A 25842-nucleotide genomic window follows, 5' to 3' on the forward strand; every position below is an offset into this window, starting at 1 on the left:
TTTATTCTTATCAAAACTAATGAACTGCTGCTGACATTTAAGAAACTTTTCATCATGGAAAAGTTTTAAATATACACAAAAGTCAAAAGAGTATAGAATGCTACCAACATTTTCTTCATCTCCTTTTTGGCTACCTCCAACCCTCATCTTTTTTCTTGGGGAGGTGAAGCATTTTCATGCAAATCCCAAACATGTTGATACCACTGATTTTTTTCTTTCAGTCTTTTCTCCATTTGCGTGTGTGTGAACGTGTGTGTTTAGCAGAGATGGGATCGTGCACTGGTTCTGTGTATCACTGATAGTTTTGAGCCCCTGCTACCTCTGGCCATGGATTTACACTGCTTACTAACATCTGAAACAAACTCCTATGGAGGCAGCACAGTGCAGTCAAAACATTAACTCTGGGGTTAAAAGACCTGGGCTCAATTCCGGCTTCGTTATCTAAGAGCTGTGTGACCTTGGGCAAGTTACTTAACTTTTCTAGACATCAGCTTTCTTATATGTTCGGTGAGTGAAACAATACCCACCTCATAGGGCTGCTGTGAGGATTAGGATAAGGCATGTAGGACATTCGGCACACAGTAAGCCCTCAATAAATGTCAGGTGGCATTAGTAATATTCTGGGCTCTGGGAAGTATTCAAGTTCTGGTGCTGGCACAGTCTGTGCAGGATCCAGAAAACCCGGCAGAGGTTATAGGTGTCCAGAAAGCAATATACTACCCCCGAAGTAAATCTGAGATTCCAAAAAACGTTTTGGAATCTCTAAGGCCTTTATGCTAACTCAATCCTCTGAACTCGTTTTTAGGTTAAATAAGATTGAATGAAAATTTGGATGAAAGGTGAAAATCGGATGAGCCCTTAGCCTAAATATAAGTAGCAACCTGGAGAAAATGCCAAAATTAAGATGTTTTTGGTATAAACACCAGCAGCCACTGTGCTCTCAGAATCTAAGGCTGGATAGACATGCATATCTAGAGAGTCATCCAGAAGGCTGGAGGGCACCATGAGCTCCGGCCTGTGCTCCAGAGCATGAAAGAAGTAGTGAGAAATACCTTCATCCATATCTTTGGAAAACCTGTTGAGAATCCTCCCAGTGGGGGTAGTGTCAAAAAACTTCATAGGGCTTCGAAGGATCCTTCGGAAAAGCTCATCATGGAGCCGGGAGGAGGCTCGTAGTGTGCCCTAAGGAAAAGAGCACAAGGTGGTCAGGGCCCAGAGACCCAGGGACTCAGGCAGGCTGCTCCTACTCCATAGGACGTATCCACCCACTCCCCAAACAGAAGGGAAATGGCCACGGAAGAAGGAGGTGGCCAATATGAAAAGACTGAGGCTAATGAGAAACAGGTCATTTCAACAAAGGCCATCATGCTTCAAAGGGGCTTCCCTCCTCAAAATAAACCCGAGAGATGCCATGCTGAAGCCTGAGCACATAGTCACCAGGGAGAAGAGGAGCAAAGGCCACTACTGCATACCTTGACAAAGACCACTCCTCGAATGGCTTTCAAGATCAGTATGACGGCCATCGAGAGGGCGTAGACACTGGCATAGTACTGCATGTGAGGATTGTCCTTCATGCTGCTGCTCACGAAGGTCTTGTTCCCTTGAGTCACCGTAGTGTTCTGTGTGGAGGCAAGGCTCTATGGGGCAAGGCTCCTAAGGACTGCCAAGAAACCCTATTTGGGGCCTTTCTCAGTTCAAGGGATAATGGCTTTGGGACCTGGTGTGGCAAACACGAGGCAGGCTTTGCCCCGCAATGGACCAGGGCAGACAGCCCACAGGTGTGCTACTGATAAGCTCTACCACTCTGAATTGGTCAGGGAGAAAGACTCTTGTGAGGTTACGTTAGGGACTCATCTTTTTCATCCTGGGTGACCGTTGTTCATCTTATCTTTTAATCGAAAAACTAGATAAGTTTTCTTAAGAATGGCCAGGGAACATGGAGAGATGGCCATATTCTTAGACACAATTTTCCCATTAATAAGTAGCCTTACCCCACTTCCTTCTTTGATCCAGTAACTCAACCACCAGTTGCTGAAGGCAGTACTGCCCACATTCAGCATGAACAGGGATATAATGAACAGGAAAGCCAAGGGGCCGCCGGCAGCCTGGATGTAGACACCATACACTGACCAAGGCACTGACCCCTGCCCCTTCTCTTCCACTTGCACAAGCTGCCCTAGGTAAGAAAAAAAGGAACACAAACTCAGAAGGAAAAAGCTACTTATCCAAAACTAAGTAACTATAGAAGAACACAATCAAAGGGCTCCAAATCAGAATGATCTCTTTTTTAGAAGCATTCATTCATCCATTTAACATTTACTAAGCACTTCCTATGAACCAGGGCCAGGATGAGGCCCTGGAGCCAAAAGAAGATTAAGACCAGGTCCTGCCCTTGAGATCTGGCTGAGGATCCTTCTACAGTCTAGTAGGATAGACGGATGAACACATAATTATAATAAAATGTGTTACATACAATACTACAGATATGTCCAAGGCAGCATGGGAGCATCCAGGAGGTGTATGTAACCTACATGGGAGGACTGTGGGGTGGTCAGCAGGGAGGTTTCAGGGAAGACTTTCTGTGTAGTCCATTGTGCATCTCAAAGGTAAGCCAGAGTCGGCCAGGTGGGGAAACAGTGGGCAGAGGAGATAACATGAGCACCAGCACAGAGGTGGGAAAAAAACAAGGCAATAAGTACAGATAACCAAGTCGGCTTGGAACAGCTGTGTGCCTGCAGGGTGGCAACCAGATCAGGGTGACAGGCAGGCTGTGGTCAGAGGATAAAGGTATCTGAACTTTATCCTTCAGATAAGAACGTCTCAAGAGAATGGCCTAAAGGTGTGTGTTGGACTAGATGGGACTCTAGGATGGATGGCCAGTCTAGTCACCTCTGGAAGTGAGCAGCTTCTTCCATGCATCCCAGTGTCTCACACAAATAACAGCATTTTCTATGTGTGCCATATGAGGAAAAAGATAAAAACACTGCTTTGAAAATGAGGAGAGACCACTGAAAGGCTCCATGCAGGAAGGCAAGTTGGTCTCTTGTTTTCAACTGTATCTCTAAGCTGTCTGCTCTCAGTTATCTCCATGGAGGATTGACAGCTGTTAACACTAGGCATGAGATAATAAAGGCCAGAATCAGGGTCATGGCAATGGGGATGGAGTTTCAGGAGGTAAATTCAGTAGGCCATGGTGAATGCTGCAGGAAAAGAGAAAACATTCAAGGATAGCTCCTATGGGCTCCCTAGTGTGGTCAGGTGATTGATACTGACAGGAGGATACAAACAGCCCTACAGGAAGCCTCTGCCTCTTCATCACATACAGTTTAATTATCTTGGAACAAGCCACACAGGCCAGGAGTTTTAACAGCTGTGAGCCTCCAGGTTAATGGCTCTGTAGATAAGAATAAATGTTCCCTAAATTCTCTGTTGTTTTTTTTTTCACTGCCTCTGGCAGGAACTGACAGCTGTCTCAGCCTTCTGTGCTGTGTCTGTTTAGTGTGAATGAGGAAGCTATCTTACCTGAATTCAAAATTGCTATGTGGTTTATTAAAAGAAAAAAAAGAGGCGGTGAGTGGTAAACCAGAATGGTCAACTCTTATCACCAAACATTCGCTGCAGTTTTAAGAACAAGGAAGTTAAAAACAGGGGCAAATTCCGGAGAGGTCTTTGATTCAAATCTCAGGTGAGGAGGTGACACAATAGAAAGAGAGCTTTAAAACAAGACTGCATTCTTTGGGGGCAATCTGACATGCAGCTTAAAATTGACCACAGAAAGCACCCAAGTTTGTAAGTAGCTTTTTCTAACTCCCAGATTTGTTTCAGTTGATATGATAAAAGATTAAAAACACAAAACAGGACTGAGGACTCTGGATAGGGAAAAGCAGGTAGGGAAAACCCCAGCTGTAACTCTTCACCACAGTACTGCTGCGATCTCAGAGGCACGTACCATTCTAACAGGGAGCTGCTGAGGACAGAGGCAGTCTTTTGGAGCTGGAACACTTTTGCCTTGGTTGGCACTGACTTTTAAAGAGCAGAAGTGAATCACAGGAAAAACAGGTATAACCCTACCTACCACTGAATTTTTCTTTACTCAGGATGACTCAGCCATAATTACCTACACCTGACCCTGCCTTCACAGAAACAAGACCAAAGGCCATTCTTATTGCCTTAATCTGTTTAAGCAAATGGAAGGTGCCTCATGGTGTCCCAATATTATACAACAACGGTTCCCAACTCCCAGGTCGCACACTGGTACAGGTCTGTGGCCTGTTAGGAACCAGACCAAACAGCAGGAGGTGAGAAGCCGGCAAGCAAACCAAGTTTCATCTGTATTTGCAGCCACTCCCCAGGGCTAGCATCCTGCCTCAGCTCCACCTCAGATCATTAGGCATTAGATTCTCATAGGAGCAACGGTCCCTGGTGCCAAAAAGGTTGGGGACCGCTGTCAAGAATTTTTTTATTTCAGGAATATAAGGCCAGGTACTCTACAATTGCAGTATTATCAAACATCAGGAATTACTGCATGGCATAATTTCTGATATACTTTAATGACAAATGTAAAATCTCAGAAAAGGTCATTACCTTCCTCTGGCTTCACTGCTTTCTCCTTTTTTACTGATCCTGGTTTAGGACCCTTGTCTTGTGATTTCTTCTGTGAACCACTGGTTTCCTTTTTTGAATTAATCTAATATTAAAAAAAAAGCCTCCAGTTATGATATGGCCATTTGTACAAATGTCCATAGGACATACCAGAAAATCATCTATGGAGCTGCCGCTATTATTGAAGGGAGACACAAATGACTTCTTAATAAGGCCACCTATACTCATTTCTTATACATTTCTTATACAACTCCTTCAGTCTTTGAGATATGGGTTCCTACCTTGTTATTCCAATGACATTGCTCTTCCCAAAGTTACTGAAGACCTAACATAGTAGCCTTTATGTCGTTCTTATCCACTCCAATTTGTCCAAAGCATTAGGGCTGGGGCCATTTCCATTCCTCCCATCTCTGATCCCCATATCACTAAATCAAATTGAAGAGCTGATCATTTCCCACTGCTACCCCAGGATAAACTTCTCAGTCTGGTTTTGTAAGACTGCCACATTCTGTCCCTAGCCTAACTCTGCCAGTCCCCTCCCATTCCTGTGGCTCTTACTCTCAAGCCACACTGGGTTTCCTGCCATTCCTCACATCACACTGTGATTTCTCCCTCTTCTGTACCTTGGTCCACACTGGTTCTTCATTTGGAATGCCCCTCCCCTTGTCCCAACGCATTCAAAGTTGTCCCCACTCAAATGAATTCAAATTTTACACCCTCCCTGAGGCAACCCAGATTTCTCTAGAATAAAGCTCACCCCTCCCTTGTTCTCCCAGGCACTGAGCTCGTAGCACTCTAATACAGCATGTTGCTATAAATGTGACCTGGTGTAACAGCACAGCCCAGTGGTCTTCCCCAGGTGACTGACTATAAGCCCCTCAAGGAGAAAGATGATGCCTTACTCGTGGTTATAACCCACATAGGGCCTAACACACAGAACTGCTCATAACAGGGCACCTAGAGACTTAGTAAACATTCATCAAATTGGAACTGAGATAAGAGAAACTACTTCACACTCTCCTTTCCAAGTTCCTCTTATATCTTAACATAGGAAATTCTCTTAATACAATTTACTACATTTAATTCTATATCATAGTCAGCATCATAACCCCAATTTGTTCTCCAACTAGACTTTTTAAATTAACAGTGAAAAAAGTCAAAAAATAACATAAAATTTAGAGCCACCTCTGGAACATAAGATGGATAAATTTTCTATTTGCTGAAATGTATGAATAAATGCACTGTGTAAAGAGAAAATTACCATTTGCTGACCACTTACTAGGGTACGAACATTACGTACTATCTCATTTAATTGATGCAACAACTCTAAGAGGCAAGTGCCATCCCCATTTTTAAAATGAGGAAACTGAAGCTCAGGGAAGTTAAGTGACAAACCGGAAGTATGCTCTTCCACCAAACTCACTGACTCTCAAAGTCTTTGGCTCCTTGGACATTTCATATTTTAGCTTCTCTCTCTCTAATTCCCTCCTCCTTGTGCATAGTAAGGAGGACATAGCCTGAGGAGTACTCTGACAGTCATAGGGAGAGGTCACAGATCCAAATCCGCATCAGGGTGTCTCTATGGAAGTTACTAATGACGCTTGGAATATGTGAGTTACCCCAAAAGTCCAAGAACACATCAGTCATGTACAGTTAGTTGTACTGTGCTGGCTGAAAAATTACTGCTTGGCTATCGCCCATGTGAACATAGGCTATCGCCCATGGGAACATAGGTTATCACCCATGGGAACATAACATTCTAACAATAAGCTTTCTGTTTCTGTACTCCCCGCTTGCACAATCGACCTGTGGGTTTACAGTTAGTAAATAGAAGAAAAATAGACTTTTGTGTTCAGACAGAATGAGGAATGGGGTTTAGGGCTTAAAAACCCTGTACCTCTATATTTCGGGGCTGCTTAATTTGGGATCTGCGTACTCCTGGCAGACCCAGCTGGCTGAATAAAGAGTGTGTTTCCTATAACTCACTGATTTCTGGTGGTCCGTGTGTCTATCGGGGGCTGGGGGCTACAACAGTACTATACCTGAAATCAAACAGGATGACACCCAAAGACTCCCTGAAATGGTCTCAATAACTGTCTGCTTTTATCCCTCTCATGATCTGGTAGCTAAAAAGTGGCTTTTAGCCCAGCCTGAGCGTACCCCTAGGACCCAATATAACCACAGAATGAGGAGCTCATACAAGACCAGGTTGTCAAGAAGGAAAAACAGGCTCTTTGGTTAGCTCTGAGTAAGTACGCCTTGTGTTTGCCTAACTCGAAGCACAGAGTAAAGCCTTAGAAAACTGCCATCTTTCTGTGTCACCACAGGAGGCAAGGCAGCATGGCAGAAAGAGCACTTTGGAGTCAAAGTGCCCCTGTTAGTGTTAAAAAGAGACAACAGACCCAAAATGGAGTCACTTTTGCTAATAAGCTACACTAAGACTTAGTATCCAACCTAACTGCAGTTTCGGCCTCTCCCAGGAGTGTAATTTTAAACCACTCAGTCTGGAATTTCCTGATCAGCACTCGTGAAGTAATCTGCCAGGTAAAACCCCCTGCCTTCCTCTAAGGGAGGGCGACTCTGCCTGACATAATCCTCTTTTAACCTCCTTCTCTCACCCTCTTTCTGCCTATAATAACCTTAATAACCTTCCATTCTGTACAGCTCCTCAGGATCCCCTTCTAGTTGCTAGATGAGATGCTGCCAATTCATGAATTGCTTAATAAAGCTAATCAGAGATTCGAATGTACTTGGTTGACTTTTGTTCTTTAAGATTAGCAAACTGCTTTACTTTTCTGAGCTTCCCCTTCCTCAACTACAGAAGTGAGGAATAATCATATTTTGCCACAGAGTTCTGTTAAAATGACTAAACAGAATGACTTCTATGATGTGCCTAATCCAGTAATTGGGACATAATAAGTGTTAGTTAATGAGTGCCATATCAGCAGCCGAGATACCATGAATCATTTTCAAATGTATGCAATATTTAATTTCTCTTCTCTGGCTCCTTATTTAGTTGTTTATTTAAAAAAAAAAAAAAGCTTTATATGCTTCAGTCAGAATTGAAGGAGTTTTTGAAACTATGATTGAACAATATACTGTGAATGAAGAAGGGGTGCTGTAATAAATCTAAGTGAAAGTAACTTCACAGGGTGATCTGGTCATAAATTCCTAACTGGGTAGATCTTCTTGCATAGTATGCCCCAAGCACATAATTTCTTTAGAAAAAAGGATTAAGCAAGCCCTGTCCATTGTTCTTGTATATGTAGGTTAACACACATTTGAAATGCCGGAAGTAATCCTCTTTCCCAGACCCCTTGAAAGCATAACCACCCTCAAGAGAACACACAATCTTATTAACTACTCTGTAATCCAATCACCACCTTACTTTCTCCTACCTCCACGTAATCTTCCTTACATTCCTTCCTTAATTCCAAATGTATAAAAGAAACTGCAAAACTTTCATTCTCTGGAGTAGTTGAGATGGTTGAGATCGTGCTTTCCAGCAATGCCATCGGTTTGGCTCAAATAAATTCTTATAAAAATTCTCTACAGGTTTGGATGTTTCTTATGTCAACAACACACTGAGCCCATATCCTTCTCCCTGTCATTGCCTTAGTAATAAGTTCTCAGTGACAGAAGTCCATGGCTCACCAGCCCCACAATCCTCTCCTAGAGTAGAACCAGTATATCAACTAAAGCACAGCAGTCCAGACACCAAAAAATAGAGCTGTGTCAATTAGATACGTACTGCATTCAGCTGAGATCTCCCCACCACTCACTAAGGTCATGCCTCCCTTGCTGGAAAGGAGGAGCTACACACAAACACCACATGAATCTTACCTCAACGGGGGGTGTCTCTCCCAGCAACAGGTTATTAAAAATGGTAGCATAATCGCCATTTAGATTCATCAGTTCTTCATGAGTGCCTCTTTCTGTAATACAGCCCTCTTTCATGAAGATCACTTCATCACAATCAGCCAGATACTAAAGACGAAGGCAGGGATAACACAGTGTTGCTAATATTTGTGCAAATACATCCAACCACCCAAACCTGAGTTCAGCGGTTCTCATCTGGAAGCAATTGAGCCCCCCAGAGGACATGTGGCAATATCTGGAGACACTGTGGGTTGTTACGAATGGGGGGAGGGGTGTTACTGCCATCTAGTGGGTAGAGGCCAGGGATGCCCAGCACAGTCCTCCACAACAAAGAGCCATCTGGCCCCAAATGTCAATAGTGCCAAGACTGAGAACCTCTGCTTTAGTTTATTGTGCTTGTGATGTAGTTCCAAGAGCAGTCTCTCCAGTTTTTGACATAAATCTGCTGGTGGAGCCACGGGAGCCTTGCATTAAACTTCATACCCTTTGACTGCACTCGGAAGTACACATAATTACTGACTTTCTGTGGCAGAATGGGGCGGGGGGTTAACCTCTTAAATTTGACAACAAATGCAAAGCAGATGGCAACATCTTTAAGCTGCTCTCCAAAGTGGCTTCTTGACATGGAATGGCAGAAGGAGAAAATCTTGTTTTCCTTAAACAGTTCCCACTTGTACATTGATATTAATGTAATGCTTTCCAAACTATCTCACCCAAAATCTACTTTCAGCCTACCCCTTTTACTGATTTATATGCAGAAGCTAACATGCTCCAAGGATCTCTGATTTGGATGGCCATTTATACATAGGTACAACAAGTTTTATTGGTACAATGGACCAGGGGGCTATTTGCTGAGGAAACGAACACTGTTGGTTCCAGGAGCTTCTAGGAGCTCACGGAGGTATCCAGAAGGACCAAGCCCACCTCCCTGACTCTGATTTCTCAAGCCACAGTAGGCAGCCTTGGGAAGAAAGCACCATACCTGTAACTGGTGGGTAACAAACAGAACTGTCTTGGACTTGAGATGCTTCTGGATAGCACTGTTGAAGATGTGGTTGCCCACGTGGGCATCTAAGGCACTTAGGGGGTCATCTAGGATATAGATGTCGCGATCACTGTACAAGGCCCGGGCAAGGCTGATCCTTTGGCGCTGGCCACCACTCAGGTTGGCTCCTCGCTCGCCAATCTACAGAAGCCCAGAAAGCACAGTGAAGCCGAAAGCTCAAGTCCAGAACTGGGCTTAGTGATCATCTCAGTCACCACTCCTCTCTTCCACCCAAACCACTTCCTCCTACTGAATTCCCCACTGGGATGAGTGGCCACTATGATGGGTCCACACTGGAACTGAGGGAGTCACAGCTCAGATGCCCCCCTCTCTCCCACAATCGTTTAGTTACTAATCAATCCCACATCTGGCCTTGCTACTCCCTACTGGGCACCCTACTCCAGTCCTTTCTCTATGGGCAGAAAGTTTTCCAAAACATAAAGCAAACCATGTCCCACACTTGCTTAAAACACTTCGAGAGCCCTAAAGGATAGAAACTAAAACACCCAAACATGGCATACAAAGCTGTCAGCATGGCCAATTCCCCTGGCACACCCTGGGATTGAAGCCATTTTTAATAGTGCATGTATTACGAACACAAGTGACGACTGTCATCCTTCTTTCTGTACTGTATCTGATCCGTTCTTGCATCTTCCCCTCTGCAAAACCTCCCCACCCTTTTCTCCACTAATACCCAAAAGAAAGGGGGATCTAAATGCTACTAAATGGATATGTGAATAAATCGTCAAATGGAAACTGGCTCTGTAATTTTTAAATATCTTGTCCTTAAAAGAACATTCAATAAATTCAAACTTAAGCAGGTATCAGAATTACCTGAAAGGCTTGTAAAAACAGGTTGGGCCCCACTCCTGGAGTTTCCGATTCAGCAGGTCTGGGGTCAGGGCTGAGTATTTGCATTTCTGACAAGTTCCCAGTGTCACTGATGCTACCGATCTAGGGACTGTCTTTTGAGAACCAGTGAACCAATTAAATCATCCACCAAATCTAGTTTGAGGAATTTAACTGAAACCAGCTGAATAAAAGTGCTAGCCCCAGAGACATCCAGAGCAGGTCCTAGGAGACAGGCTTAATAAGCCAGTTCCAAAGACACACCTCTGAAAACCACCTGAGGACAGAGAACCAAAGGAAGATGGATTTGTGCAAAGGCCTCTTTCTTTCTAATTGAAGTGGGCTCTCTACAGGCTGTGTCTGAGTAAGGAAGTTAGTTGGCAGAATGAGGTTCAGGAAAGAAGTTCGATGTGCACATGTCTGACTTATGGTTCCAAAAATGAATTGTGTAGAAAATATTAACTCTGAACCAATGGGATTTGATTTAAAATCCATCTGAAATATGAAATATTTATATGCTTAAAACAGAGTGTTGATAATCCTTGTCCTGAGGTACAAGTACTTCCTAACATAAAGTCCCAAGGAAAATGAATCTCACTTTGTAGGTTTTTCTCTCATGCACTCCTAGGAGGTGGCTCTGGCACAGCCCTGCCAGAATCCTCTCTGCAAAACACACTCCCCATCAGGGGCAGAAGGCTTGTACCTCAGTTAGGTCACTGTTGGGGAGAATGGCCAGGTCAGGCCTTAGGCAGCAGCTGTTCAGCACAGAGTTGTATCTGAAGGACACAAAGAGACCTAGTATCAGGGATGTGGTTTGAGAAGAGCCTGCTGACTTGGGTTGTCTCGCGTCTCACATGACCAAGATGGAAAGCATGACAGAAACCAAACATTCCTTGCCTTTCTTCATCAAATTCTTTCCCAAAGAGGATGTTGTCTCTCAGAGTGGCATTGAGGATCCAGGCCTGCTGGGCCACATAAGCGAAGGTTCCACTGGCTGCCACGCTGCCTTCGAGAAGTGTCATCTAGGGAGACAGACACCATCCAATGGCATCATAATGCAAAACTATCACCCTAAGCCAGCAGAACCACCCATATTCCACAATGGAGTTAAAAGTTTTGGCAATTTCTTTGGATGCTTTTTGGACTCAAATCTAGACTTCACCTTTGTTCCATCTTTGTTCTACAGCAGCAAAAAAAATCAAATCAAAGTTCTCCTTGCTTATGTGTGATGGGAGCCCAGCACAACCCGTGACGTGAATGAACAAACACTTCAGTCAGCAAGCTATAAGCTACTTTATATCTTCTCTTCCTAATTGCAAACTGTTTTAATTAAGGGAAGCACAAGTGGAAGGCCCTTTCAGAATCCCCTGGGGAGGATGCTGTAAGGATTTAGAGCTAGTCCCTGCCTCAATATGAGAGCAGGCCAACTCATCTACAGAATTATTCCAGGCTGTTGGCTAGACCAGATGCTTCTATAAAATGAGGACTAAAGGGGAAAAAATTCCAGTTAGACATCAACTAGTATTATAGAGCAACCACACAATGACGGCGGACCCTCCACTCCAACATGAAGAGACTGCATGATGAGCTCTATGCTTTGAGTTGTGTTTTAGGTCACAGTGATTGATATGAATTGATTTGTCCATTTTATCCTCTTTCAGGATTCCTTTGCGGACTGATAGTTGACAATCTGTCTTAGGTTAGGGATGCTATAGCTTGGAACAAAGTTTCGTTAACCAGCCTACGCAGTACTTGCACATATGAGCTTGTCCTCTCAAACACCATAACTCACAGTGTACACACATGTCCACTAAGCCCCCTCCAGACACAATGCTGTTAAGGGTTCATTTTGTTTCTACCTTTCCTGACTCTCTCCAGGAAACAAGTTCATTTTCTCTGAGACCCTTGCTAAGCAGAGTCTAGAGGAAGAAACAAAATGCCAAAGGCAATAAGCAAATCTTACCTGACCTAAAATGGCTGAAATTAGAGAGGTTTTTCCACTTCCCACACTGCCACAGATTCCAACCAGTTTACCCTGGGAAAAAACACAGAGCGAGAGGGAAGGTCATTAAGGGACCACTGCCCACTCATCTCTAGGAACTTCCTATTTTCTTTGAGGAAAAAAGAATGTTAACTGCAGTCTATCAGTACAGGAACTGCCTTCCTGATCACCCAGCAAGTCACTTACCTCTTTTCTCCCTTGTCGGCCACCTACTTCATAGGGTTTCTGTGGAGATACACTGAGGCAACAGATGTGTAAGCTTTTGGAAAAATTAAATACGCCACACACATTAAGGTACCCTATAGCCCATTCATAAAACCCAGCCCCTTTCCTGCTTTGTTGGTGATCCATGTGTTTTGATTATTTGTTTATTTTGTTGTTTACAGGACTTTTTAAAATTTATTTTATTATGATTTTTTTTCTCCGGGGTCAGTAAGTTATTTTCATAAAAACTATATGGACTGTTGCTTCCATTTTTCTCCAAAACAGCTCCAAGGATCTGAGGAATTTCCATACCATCAACCCCACATAAAAGTGGAAAACCAAGCCTGTGATTAACTGAATATCCTCTGGCAAAATAACGAGTTCTCAATGGACACTGTTAAAAATTTTTCAAGAACAGACAGATGATTTTAACAGGGTGATCTGTACTGGCTCAAGTCTCATAGCAAAGGAAGGAATAAAGAGTGGCAGTGTAGAAAGAGCATGGATTCTGGGTCCTGATTTGAATCCCAACTCCACCAGCACTTGACAACTGTTTGATCTTGGCCTTGTTACTTAAACTAATACTGTCTCTCTCACTGGGCTTTGAGCAACTTGAGGGAAGAAGTTATCTCTGTAGAATCAAGTACAGTATTTGGTACTTAATCAAAGTATGTTGGACAAACAAAGCTTTTGACATGGTCCAAGAGTTTGAAAGATCACGACCTAGTAATAATAACGATACCAAATCATGGGTTCAATCTCTGCTCAAGTCAATTAGATTTACAAAGTGAAAACTCCATTCTGGTAACTTAAAGAAGATATCCACAATGAAGTAAGCAAAGACATCGGGAAACATTAAATTCCTCCCTAAAGCGGGGGGCAGGGAGAATTATGGCCTCTCTCTTCAAATAGCTAAAGTTCTATCATGTGAATGTGGGCTCTAAAGGGCAGAATGAGGAGCAAAAGATATAAAGTAGAAGAGTAAATTTCCGCTGAATGTGAGGACCAATCCTCTAATAAGCTAATTAGCAATGTGATAGAACTGCCTTAATAATTAAGATAATCTCTATTAAATAAGATGCCTGTTGCTAACCGCTGAAGTAAAAAAACTGATTCGAATGCCCTCCAGTGATGAACTAGACTAGTTGTTCCCAGTGGTCTCACCAAAGACCATCTCCCCCTCTTGGTTATAGCTTTCAAGAGCTTGGAGCTTTCTGTTCCCTCTACAGTCTAGTTCTGGGTCTGTGCAACACGCTTCTGGTCGTTTGCTGATTTGATACATATTGCATTAGAACCTAATACCCCATACTTCCAGTTATGCAAATAAATATTTCTTACCACCACCCTTGGTCTAACGCCCTAATGTTTCTCCTGGGTTAACTGTTCTTGCTTCTCTCCTTGTTTCTCTAAATATTCTTCTGAATCTAGAAGTCAGATCATAACATTCTTCTGCTCCAAACCCTTAATGGCTTCTCTTCCCATTAAGAGTAAAGCCAAAGTCATTCATTACAGGAGGCTCTGGCACCTAACTCCCTCTCTGCCCTCAGCATGGACTACTTTCTCCAGAGCTCACTTTGCTCCAGTAATGGGCCTCAGGGTCTTTGAGCTTCTGTTCCTTCTATGTGAAAGGCTCCTCTTACCTCAGATAACCATATGACTCATTCCCTCAAATATTACTTTTTAAACAAGCTTCCCTCGGGCAACCTATTTAAATTGCAGCCACACCTGCTTCCTGCCCCAGCACTCTCTAATTCCTTTTCTTCATAGCAGTTATCACTGTCTGACACTGTCTGACAAACAACATACAGTAGTTCCCCCTATGCAAGATTTCCCTTTTTTCTCTGTGGTTTCATTACCTGCAGTCAACTGTGGTCCGAAATAATAAATTGAAAATTCCAGAAATATTCAATTCGTAAGTTTTAAATAGTGTACTGCTCTGAGTAGTGTGGTGAAATCTCACATCCTGCTTTGTCTTGCCCTGGACATGAATCATTCCTTTGTCAAGAACATCTACTCTGTACAAGTTCCCTGCCCATTAGTCACATCTCGGTTATCAGATCAACTGTCTCCATATTACTATCTCATTATCTGCAGTGTTTGTGTTCAGGGAACCTACACTTTACTCAACATTGGCCCCACAGGGCAAGAGTACTAATGCTGGAAATTTAGATATGCCAACGAGAAGCTGTAAAGTGCTTCCTGTAAGTGAAAAGGTGAAAGATGTCGAGTTAATAGGGAGGGAAAAAAATCGCAAGCTGAGGTTGCTAAGGTCTATGGTAAGAGTGAATCCTCTGTTCTTGAAATTGTGAAGAATGAAAAAGAAATCCATGCTAGTTTTGCTGCCACATCTCAAACCATAAAAGTTATGGTGACAGTGTATGAGAATGCTTAGTTAAGATAGAAGAGACATTAAATTTGTGGGTGGAAGACCTACACAGAAAGTGTATTCTGACTGACGGCACCATGTTGCACCAGAAAGCATTGAGCCCATACAAAGACTTCAGCAAGGATAGATCCCCTGAAACGAGTGACACCAAGCTGTTTCCTGAAAGTAAAGGATGATTATGCAGATTCAGGAATAGGTTTGGGCTGAAGAATATAAAACTTACTAGTGAGAGAGGGAGAGAGAAAAGCCCCATTCACATAACATATTGCTATAATTGCTCCATTTTATTAATAGTTATTATTGTTAATCTTTTACTGTATCTAATTTATAAATTAAATTTTATCACAAGATGTACGTATAGGAAGAAACAGTATATATAGAGTTAGATACTATCCATGGTTTCAGGCATTTACTGGGGGTCTTGTAATGTATCCCCCATCAATAAGGGGAAACTATTATGTTTTACCTGTTTACTGTCAGTCTTTGCCCACTAGAATGTAAGCTCCAAGAGGGCAGGGATTTTTGTCTGTTTGGTTTTTCACTGCTATATCCCAGCCCTACAACAGTGCCTGGCACAGAGCTGGCACCCCCAAAATGGCTGTTAAATGAAAGAATATAGTCTACAGCCATGCCACTCTGAACAAGCCTGATCCTGACTGATCTCAGAAGCTAAGCAGCATCGAGCCTGGTTAGTACTTGGATGAGAGACCACCTAGGAAGACCAGGTGCTGTAGGTGTAAAAAATAAAAAAAATAAATAAAGAATTGTAAGCTGACAAGGTCCTTGCAATCTGTGAGGTCAACCAAGGGTTGCCTCACCTAAAAAAAATACACACACACACACACACACACACACACAAATTACAACATCTGGGACCTGGAGGACGTAGTCCTCAACGTAGTGCTGGTCCCCAGTCATACTGTGTACTTTAAAAGCCTTGAAACTGGAGTCTCTGTTCCAGCCACTCTACTAAAAGAGGGCCTCTGAGAGACTCTAGTCCTATGCTGCCTGGGCTATGTGACAGCATATACCATAATGATCCTTTACTTATATTAAAAATAAATAATTACAACAAAATTGCCAATAATAGTAGCACTGAGAGTACTTATTATGTGCCAGGTTCTGTGCTATGCACAGCCTAGCGATAATGAGATGCTTACAAAGAGTTATAATAATCAAAAATAATTATTATAGCTCGCATACAGCTATAATAACCAGAAATCTATTCAGGGCAAAATCTTGGAAAGTCCACTTGAATGCTTTATTTCCCTGCTTGTAAATGAGTGTCTCGTGAGATCAGTTGTTATCAGTTGTTATTCATGTCTAGTGTTAAATGCCTAAATATTCCTTTTAGAGGTGGAACTGGTCAGATCTATTCATTAGTTCAAAATCAGTCCCAGACACAAAGTACTTTGCAGTTGCCTGCTCTTGCCAGAGTAGACACCTGGTAGATAGACATGGCACAGGGAGGCAGAGGGGTTACCTCTTCGATTTCCAGGTCGATGCTATACAGCGTCCTTTGTAAGCGGAGGTTCCCCAAGTGGATGTGCTTGCCCTCTTCCTCCTCAGGACTGGGCCGTTCGTCGCTGTCCAGGAGGAGGTGGCCTTTCTGCTCTGCCAGCACCGCCTGCTCAGTACGCTCCAGCTGCCTCACCTTCTCTTTCTTGCCCCTGGCAGCCCTCTTGTCTTTTTTCGTTTTGGGGGTCAGCTTGGGTGAGTTCTGGATACTGGAGTGGGGGGAGTCCCATGCCAAGGTGGCATTTTTCATCTCTATCTTGATGTGAGGACTGGCTGGTTTTTTCTTTATCATGTGAACCTCTTCCATCAGAAACAAACTCTGATAGGAGTTGTGAGAGAGGTGCAAAGATGAGACACTGGATCAAGACCAGGGAGACAAGCCTAGGGCGTACACTCACGTAGCAAAACACATCAGGCTATACAGTGGAAGGAAGCTGAAGGGCAAAAGGTAGCTCATTAGTGTAGCCCAGCCTCAGGCCCAGTAAGAGGTCACGGGGGTGTGGGGACACCCTCAGGAGGGACAAGGGCCTTATCAATGGCCCAACACTACACTACCAATTACATGCCGAACGAGATTTTCTTTTTCTACCAGTCGCATGCGACCAAAGGACATTTAGCTAACCCATATGCAGCCCCCTTTCCTCACCCATGAGTTGCTGAGCATCAGTGGGAAAGTGTAAGCAGAAAAACCAAAGGCTACGCTGCTCTCCTACAGACTGTCATCACTACTTCCCTTCCAGACAACTCCTGCAGCACCTCAAAGCCTGTACACGTTCCTCACCCACAACGTGGCACATGTCTGAGGAGACAGGCTGAGCTGAGACTGTGAACAGGCCTAGGGTTTGAACAGAGTACCTAGGGTTTTTTCGATGGTAGAGTACATCCTCTTGCCAATAAGTTCTCACGTCTTCAAAGTTCTGCCTTGGAACTTGTGAGAATTCAAACAACTGAAGGAACAGACTTGCGTGAAAGTGAAGGGTTCTCTCCCTCAGAAACTTCCTTGGGAAGTGAACAAGACTCTTTCCTCCCATTCATTCCCAGGGTCCCACTGAGTTATGTTAAGGGAAGGAAACTGGAACGCTTGAAAAGCTAAGTGTTTCTGAAATTAGATCTGAAACGCTGACCAAAATAAATCTCAGCCCAGGAGTTATATGTGCCCATGACTTTGAACCCAACTCTCTTAAACCACTGATCTTCTCTAAAGAATGCTATCCCAGTTAGAGTCACAATTAAAAAAAAAAAAAATTAATAAAAAATACTTAAAAAATTAGAAAGTCTTTAGAGAAAAAGATGACTTCTTGGATCAGAACTCTTTGCTGAGTTACTGAGAACCCCCAACTTTTTAAAAGTCTGAAAGTCTACAGCCATGCCACCCTGAACGTGCCCGATCTCGTCTGATCTCGGAAGCTAAGCAAGGTCGGGCCTGCTTAGTACTTGGATGAGAGACCACCTAGGAATACCGGGTGCTGTAGATGTTATAAATAAATAAATAAAAGTCTGAAAGTGCTATTAAATGTAACATATATAATCCCCTTCCCCAAGAACAAGCCCTTTCTGCCAGATCCTGTACTTCTAAGCTTGCTCTGTTCTTCCCTTTAATCGCCACTCCTCCTATACATTCCTAATCCTCAATCTTCCTAGAAGTGTTATGGATCTAAATCTCCTAAATAATCTTTACTCTTGGCCAATCTTAGGTTTAGTTTCTGAAAACAGCTGTTGGTCTCGTTTGTTCAGAGCCTTCCTGGAAGACTGGGCTGAGAATAACATGCTGGATATTCTGAACACCTTCAGAGTAAAACCATACGTTGACAGAATTCTCATCATTTCTCGGCCCTAAAGAGTTACTAAAAGGATATTGTGAGTCTCAGTGGATTATTTAAAAATGTGCTCAAGCCTCTAGTTTTCACAGTTTCTTCCCCACAGGCTCCCTGTAGCCCCACACTCCTCCCAGGAGGATTTCGGCTTCAGGTCACTCTGCTATGACGTGCTGAGGCGCATGAGGGCCCCACAACACTTGAATTTATATCGACTTGGATTTGCACCTGCCAGGACAACAGAATCTTAGAGGTACATAAACCATAAACCTCAATTTTACCACAGGACACTTACCATCAAAACACTACTCTCATTCACTGGAAGAATCAAATCAGAATGTATCTGCTGAGCAGAAGGGGAACTGCTCAGGGTTGCCAGCCAAAATACAGGATGCCTCGTTAAATTCCGATTCCAGATAAACAATGAATTTTTTTTTTAGTGTTAAGTATGTCCCATGCAATTATTAACCGGGTGTCCTGTGTTTTCGCTAAAGCTGGCAACCCTATACAGGTGACAGTCTTATCAGAATGAAAGTCACGAGGTGGCTTCTCACTGCCTTTCTATGGGTTATCATCCTCCTAGAAGGAGGAGGGCAGGAAAGGTTAAGTAGAAGCGGGAAAGAGAGAGAATGGGGAGGAAGAGACTGCCAAGAGGAATAAGATAGGATGGGACTAAAGTCTCATGGGGCATATAATAGAACTGTGGCTGATTTTGCTTCCATTATTAACTCTGAAGCTTCCTGGATCAAGGACGGAGCTATGATGAAAAAAGCCATCTTCTAATACAAGTCTTTGCTACTAAGTGAAGAGAAAAGAGCTCTCAAGAAACAAGGGGATAACAACTCTATACTATAAATTTCTACTTCTTCATCCAAAATGCCACCAAATCCGTTCACTAACAGGGACAGGGGAACGAATTTATAGTCAAAACATTTGCTTTCTTCCATGGCTGAATACTGTCATAGAAGAAATAAAGCAAAATAAATCTCTGGTTACAATTAGACCATTTCTTTTTATATAGCTCTGGCTCTGAGCCTTCTACAGCCAGGTTGGGGTGAGGGAGAGCTGAGGCTGGGGGTGCATTCTTGAAGACTAGCTTTCTTAACCAAACAAAATTCACCTAGTTAACTGTAAACAAGTAGAATATAAATACATATTGGGAAGCTATTCTTCATTCTTCTTAATAGGAAAACCCAATCTGTGTTCTTTCGGACATCTAAGGTAATATTAATCCATCAAACACCTGAGCCTAAATCCTTCAAGCTGCCAACATTGCTTTTGTATTGTTCTCACTACCTGAGATGATTAACAGGAGGGCAGGAGCTACTCTATGCAGCAGCTTTGCCAGGGAATCCTAGCCCACACAGGTGTTGCTCCTTTTCTTTTATTTTATTATCTAGTTTCAAATATCTACCTCCCTCTACCCTTCCAAATATACCTTCTTCTTGTATCACATATTTGTATTATTCTGGAGGCAAGATCAACAACCATCTTAAAAAAAACCTGATACTTAGCTGCACTTCTCAACATGATCTAGTTTTATGGCTATCCCATGTTACTGCCGTCCTTGCATCATGAGTGGCACCACAGGCCAGGGAAAAGAATGTATCAAAAAGGGCTTAGCATATTGACCAGTCAAAATGAAGATAGCATTTTGGTAGAGGCAGAGGGTAGATCAAGGCGAGGAAAAGCTGACAGTTACCTAGCAGTTCTGATCTTCCAGGTTTGAATCCCTTAAAGGCCCAGTAAGTTACAACACATATCCACGTCAGGCCCAGCAGAAGTGACTAGCTTTGAAGGGAAGCACTAAAATCCTGGGAGCCCAGAACTAGGTGAGCCGTCTACAACAGGTAAAAATTCACATTTCTTTGAAAAGGTAACTAGTTCCATCCCTTAATTCGGTCTCCTCCACTGCCCGCTTTCTTACCAACTTGCCAAAAGGCTAAAGGTGAACAAAAGCCACGTGCAGCCAGCCTGTGTGGCCCACTGGAATTAAGGTAACAGTCAGTTTTGCCAAGGAGGGCTCCTGACATGGAAGAGAAGGGAGCCACTTACCTTAAACCTGTCAACAGCAACCGATGCTTCTGAGAGGGATTTTACTGAAAATGGAGTTACTTTCAAAGCAAAAGTCATGGAATTGAAGACAGTCACCACGGTGAAAGCCTAGAAATAGGAAAAGAGAAGAAACAGCCTGACTAGGCTATGTGACTAAAATAACAAGACATCATCGGTTTCCTTTCAGGTTTAAGGAAGGCTGCTGCTTGACTGGCAAATGTTGGTATGAGTCAGATACATTTTTTTAAAGGTATAGTTTTTATGAAACCTTCAGTAAAAATTCTCAGTAAATTTGAACCACAGGATGATCTTTATTTTCAGAAGTAAATCCAACGTTGGACTGACTAAAAACCATCCATACATTATTTACGCATTAGGGATGAATCCTCACTCTTCCATTTCTCAGCTTAATTGCACAAATGAAAAAATACCTTCTGATTATTGGGAGAACCTCCAAATCCAGACACAAGAGGACCAGAGCATCTCTGTATGGGGTATTTCTAAATCTTCCCAAGCCCTGAGAGCTCACTGACCTGTGCTGCTGTCAGATCGAAACCAAGAATCATGTGGACAGAGAATGTCACCACGCTGGCGATAACCATGACGACGGGAGCCACACCGACAGTGATACTCTGAAAGTACCCAGCTTTTTCTAATATCCGTCGTTCCTCCTCTCGGGTTTCTAAGAATAAAAAGCAAGCCCAAAGAAACCTGCAATATTGTTCCTCTGCCACCAAACAAGACTCCATAGGTCTTCAGCCACACATAGGTTTTAAAATGACCTCTTAACACCTATGATGCAAAGACTAGATCACTATGACTGCCGATTCCTATCATTAAAGCTGGTACCCAAGCCTGAGGTTTGAAATGAATCAAATCACAGGAATGACTCTAACAGCAAGCAGCACCATATATTAGTACTGCCTTAGTCTGATTCTTCTTGCAAATTTTTTATGTTTAAAGGATCAAACACATTAATTGTATCTGTAATTGACAATTCTATTTGCTTACCTTGCTAGGTACTTACAGGAAAGACCGTACAACAGTAATGGAGAATTAAAAACGATTTACTGGAGTGCCTACTGTATGTTGGCACTGGGACAGAGGCTTTCACACAAACAGCAGGATCGGTGATCAGAAAATGAGTGAAATGCAATTTTTGTAGGCAGAATGATTTTCTTAAACATTAGCAAAACTGATACCCTTGTTTAACAGAGCAGAGCAACCCTAGAGCAATAAGACTATGACGTAGGAAGTATGATAATAAAGTGGTGAGATATTTTCAAATAAATGTTTAAACATAAAACAAAAAAAATTTATGAGAGGCTGTATGCACTGACCTTAAAGGTATTACTGAGCTCAAGACACTGGAAACTACCTTCAGCTAGCTCATTAGTCAAAAAACAAAAAAAAAACAAAAAAAAAACCCCAAAATTCCAACTCACTGTTTAAACATTTATCATACATCTTGTCCAACTCTACAATGAGCAAGGAGGCTCTTTTCAAACTAAAACAGGTAAGATACTAAAGTCAGGGGCTGAAAGATAAACAGAATCTCAGAAAAAAGATCATAGAACTATAGAACCTAGAGGCAGAAGAGACCACCACCAGTCAGTCACCCTGCTAACAGCATGTTCGGCAGATGTCCAGTTAGCATCTATTTGTTCCATCCTATTGGCAATGAACTCACTACTTAACAAAGCAGCTTCATCCACTGCTAGATACTTCTGAGCGGTCACCTTCTCTGGCTGACCACTCATATGCAGAGTTTATGAACTGGACACAATGTTCCAGAAGGTTTAACTGACAATCCAAGTGGTGAAAATGAAATAGCTTCCTTGATCTGAACACTGTAGTTCTAGTCAATCAAAAATTGCATTCACTTTTTAGCTGCGATGTATTCAGGTTAGCTCACAATGAGGTTATGGTCAATTAACGGCCCAAATCTCTTAAATTTAAATTGTTTACATGTAACTATATCTTCTTTTTTAAACTTTAAATTGTCTTTAAATACATCCTTCTTAAATTTCACCTTTTTTTAAGTTTCACCTTTTTTAAGGCCCATCATTCCAACTTTCGCTGAGATCTTTTTGAACACCCAGTCTATGCTAATTATTCCTCCAAGCTTTGTGGTATTAACATGTTTATGTCTGCACTGAATTTGCAGATCATGATAGGGCCAGACACTGAGAACCCTGTGATGCAACATAAATCAATTGTTTAAAAAAATAAAAATAAAACAACAAGCCAAAAAAGACCCTTAAGAGTAACAGAGCTAGGCCCAGAATTCAGCTGTCTGGATCCCCAGACCAGTGCTTCTCCCAGCACCTCCCTCCCTGGGATCTCACAGCTAACGATCTCTGGTGCACATGCACCCAGAATGCGGGGGACAGAAGTAGAGCACTTGATTGTTTTCCTCATGGATAGACCACGAAATTACGGGCAGGATGAGAGTATAGACAAGGATCTTTGAAACTAAATGAATTATAACCAGCTGGGTTATCTTGGGAAAAAACTCACAATTTTCTCAGATCTCAATTTCCTCATCTCTGAGATGAGGTCAGGAGTTCAAGTCTCCAAGATCCCTATCAAGGTTAAGCTCATAAGATATTATAAGAATGTAAGTTATTATGATCCGACGGCACTGGGATTCCTACTAGCTAATGTGCTCGGGAAGCAAAGAAGACAAAGTCCTTCTACCACATGTACATATGAAGTCTATGAACTCACTTTGAACACTTTGAGAAAATGCTTTGACCCAGGCATACATTTTAATAAATTTAATGTAGGTGAGGACTTCATTCATCTTCTGGACACGGTCATCTGTGGTCATTACACATTTTCTCCTGAAATATGCAGTGATCCGTGATACAAACATCTGAAAGAAAAAAACAACGTCATGCCAAATCACAGTTTATCAAACTTAAGAACTGTCTGGTCTTTCTGGGAAATAAATCTGCTTAAGATTGTTATAAATAAAATGAGCAAAGTATAGTTGTACTGTTTTTAGTAAAAGTGCTTTATTAAATTATAATCAAATATCAATTCTTATCCCTCTGTACAAAAGTTAAGACAAATAAATATTTGTTCTCATAGTAATTGCAGCTACTGAGTGCTACCAAAGAGAAGCAGGAGAGCCGTATCAGTTAGCATTAACTTGATACTGAGAGCCTCAAACACTCCTATGTTACCTGGGGGCAAGATCCACCTGCTGGCTTCCTTCACTCAGACTCTCTTTTTAAATCTCATTCAGCACCACTGCCTTTATTCAAGTGACACCTTATTTTCTCTCAAGTCAAAACTCCGCCTGTATGGACTTAACACTGTCTAGCTTCTTGCAGGCATTTCCAAACCAGGTACCTGCTTTGAGGAGATTTCTAATAAGAGATGTGATACCCGAGTGGTGCCTACTATACAGAACCCAAGGGAAGTAAATCATCTAAGGAGAAGCTGCCAAAGTATAACAAGGAGGCTTACTCACCAATGCTGGATAAAAGAGGATAAAAACAGCTGATCCCAGGAAGCCTGTTGGTCCCAGAATAATTACATTATAAATCATGCCCAAGATGGCAACAAGGGGTCCTCCTGCCAACAAGCTGCCAACAGCAGCAGCCTCGAACATCCTCTGCCCGTCATTGGAGCACAGGTTGATGAGCTACGAGACACAAAGAACAGTGAGGATTCTGCAAAGTCAAAGGCCACTTGTCTCAGGAGGAGGATATAGGACAAAGCAGGGACCCAAAGGAAAGAAAGAGCTCAAGCTGGGAGCTTTCTTTCTGCCCCGAAGCAAACACTCCTTACTCACCTCACCCACAGACTTCTCCTTAATGTTCTTTAACTTAAGGATCTTCTTAAATGCCATGGTGAGGATGGCCCCTCGCAAGCGGACACCAGTTCGGTAATTCAATGCCCAAGTCAGTGCAAGTGACCAAGAGCGCACGATTTCTGTCAGGAGAAGGCCCAGGACTAACAGCAAGCTGTACTTGAGGTTAGAATCTGTGGCCTGGGAGTACTCCAGGAGGTGTTTCACCATGAAGGCCTACAGGAAGAAACACACACCACTGTCAACATCTCCACGGCACCCACACACCACGCCACAGTTTTATGTTAAGTTAGAAAGAGGAGGCAGCTCCCTTGTTCAGTGATAAGTGCAGAAGAAAAACCTTCTTGGAAGACCAAACAACATTCTTGAAGGACCAATCTGCCTGCAGTAATTTACTCAGGGCATTCTGCAGGAGGTAGGTCTAATTTGAAACTTTTTTTCCTTAAGGACACCACCAACATGATTACTCTTTCTAATGTAACATAAACCTGTCTATGAGCTGAAATTAATTCTAAACACAGTCATTACAAAGTATATATTTGACCTTATGCCAGTATCTCCACACATTGATACTTTTCTTTAAATGAAACTAAAACCTTTTTTTGGATCGTTTCAAACGTGCTTATTTGATAAAAAGGAACAGTGTACCTACAGTTGGACTGGGGAAGAGTGAGAAGTGCATTTGCAAAACATTCCTGAAAATAAACATCAGCAGTTTAATAGCACAGAAGGGATCAAACAAAGCAGACTATCACAAATCCAGAGACCCTCCCATGGGCCCTCCCCACTCCCCATTCCCTCCCAAAAACAAAAACATGTTACCTCAGGTAGCATATGTCTAACACCACCTGCAGTGAGGAAGGCAGCCAGCCCCCAAGAACCACCGAGTGCCACCTCCAGCTCTGAGGTCCTGCAAACGCCGGAGCACACACTCACACAAGGCACATTCAGCAACAGGATTAAATACCAGGAAGTGGGAGGTAATGTGCTTTTATTGAAAATGAAAAAAAAAAGTACCATCTTCAAAGAGCATCTCACAGACACTGTACAACAGAAGGAGCATTGCGGTAACATGCATGGGAACATACAGAGTCGAGTTATACAAGGCTAGCCATCTAACAGGTCATCTGGCCTCCGACCGTTGTTTTAGCTACACACAGTGGAAATACAGAATAGAACCAATATCTGTTTCCAGAGTCCGGAGTAGTACATCAAGCTGACAGCACTTAATTGGTTAGGGCTCCTGACGTTGCAGTGAGTCTGCAATGGAGTAGATTCTCCAGGAATAAAGACCTTGCTGCTAAGGAAAGAGAATTAAAAAACAAAACAAAACCAAAAACTCCCCAAAGAGGTAACTCCGCATAAAATCGCTGACGCTATTGGTTCACTAGGCTGTGAGGAATGACTTCTGCTCAGGACAGAATACAAAAATCTAGGCCTCAAGGAAAAAGAGGTGGCATCCTTCAGAGTCTTTTCAAGTCCTTGCAGCTAAAATTGATCTTGCCAAAAATGAAACAAAACAAACCACCACAAAAGAAAGCCAAACCAATCCCCCATCCCGAAGGAAGAAAAAAAAAATTAAGGAGAAAACCATCCACCCATTTACCCCTTCTAGCAAAGGGTACTGTAGCTGGAAGCCAGCTCTGAATGACAGACAAAAATGGA

The 25842-nt window shown here is 42.6% G+C and overlaps 1 protein-coding gene and 2 pseudogenes across 2 annotated transcripts in view; 2 read left to right on the plus strand and 1 right to left on the minus strand.

The window, feature by feature from the left end:
• Positions 1-25842, minus strand: part of ABCC5 (ATP binding cassette subfamily C member 5) — a 68072-nt gene that overhangs the window by 18379 nt on the left and 23851 nt on the right. The window contains exons 7-23 of one of the 2 annotated variants that reach the window (XM_039850543.1): positions 25000-25087; positions 24830-24872; positions 24160-24393; positions 23836-24009; positions 23085-23232; positions 20888-21036; positions 20355-20462; positions 16451-16804; positions 12339-12410; positions 11273-11397; positions 11079-11151; positions 9464-9667; positions 8446-8589; positions 4585-4687; positions 1992-2176; positions 1473-1619; positions 1053-1182 (exon numbers count right to left, since the gene is read on the minus strand). In XM_039850543.1, the coding sequence (XP_039706477.1) occupies positions 1053-1182; positions 1473-1619; positions 1992-2176; positions 4585-4687; positions 8446-8589; positions 9464-9667; positions 11079-11151; positions 11273-11397; positions 12339-12410; positions 16451-16804; positions 20355-20462; positions 20888-21036; positions 23085-23232; positions 23836-24009; positions 24160-24393; positions 24830-24872; positions 25000-25087 (2481 nt within the window). The remainder of the gene's footprint in view (positions 1-1052; positions 1183-1472; positions 1620-1991; positions 2177-4584; positions 4688-8445; positions 8590-9463; positions 9668-11078; positions 11152-11272; positions 11398-12338; positions 12411-16450; positions 16805-20354; positions 20463-20887; positions 21037-23084; positions 23233-23835; positions 24010-24159; positions 24394-24829; positions 24873-24999; positions 25088-25842) is intronic. The other variant, XM_039850544.1, reaches the window with a different exon arrangement.
• Positions 15586-15704, plus strand: LOC120593091 (uncharacterized; annotated as a pseudogene).
• On the plus strand, positions 17842-17960 carry LOC120593138 (uncharacterized; annotated as a pseudogene).

The sequence above is a fragment of the Pteropus medius genome, unplaced genomic scaffold (assembly GCF_902729225.1).
Source record: "Pteropus medius unplaced genomic scaffold, Ma_sr-lr_union100, whole genome shotgun sequence".
Classification (NCBI taxonomy): domain Eukaryota; kingdom Metazoa; phylum Chordata; class Mammalia; order Chiroptera; family Pteropodidae; genus Pteropus; species Pteropus medius.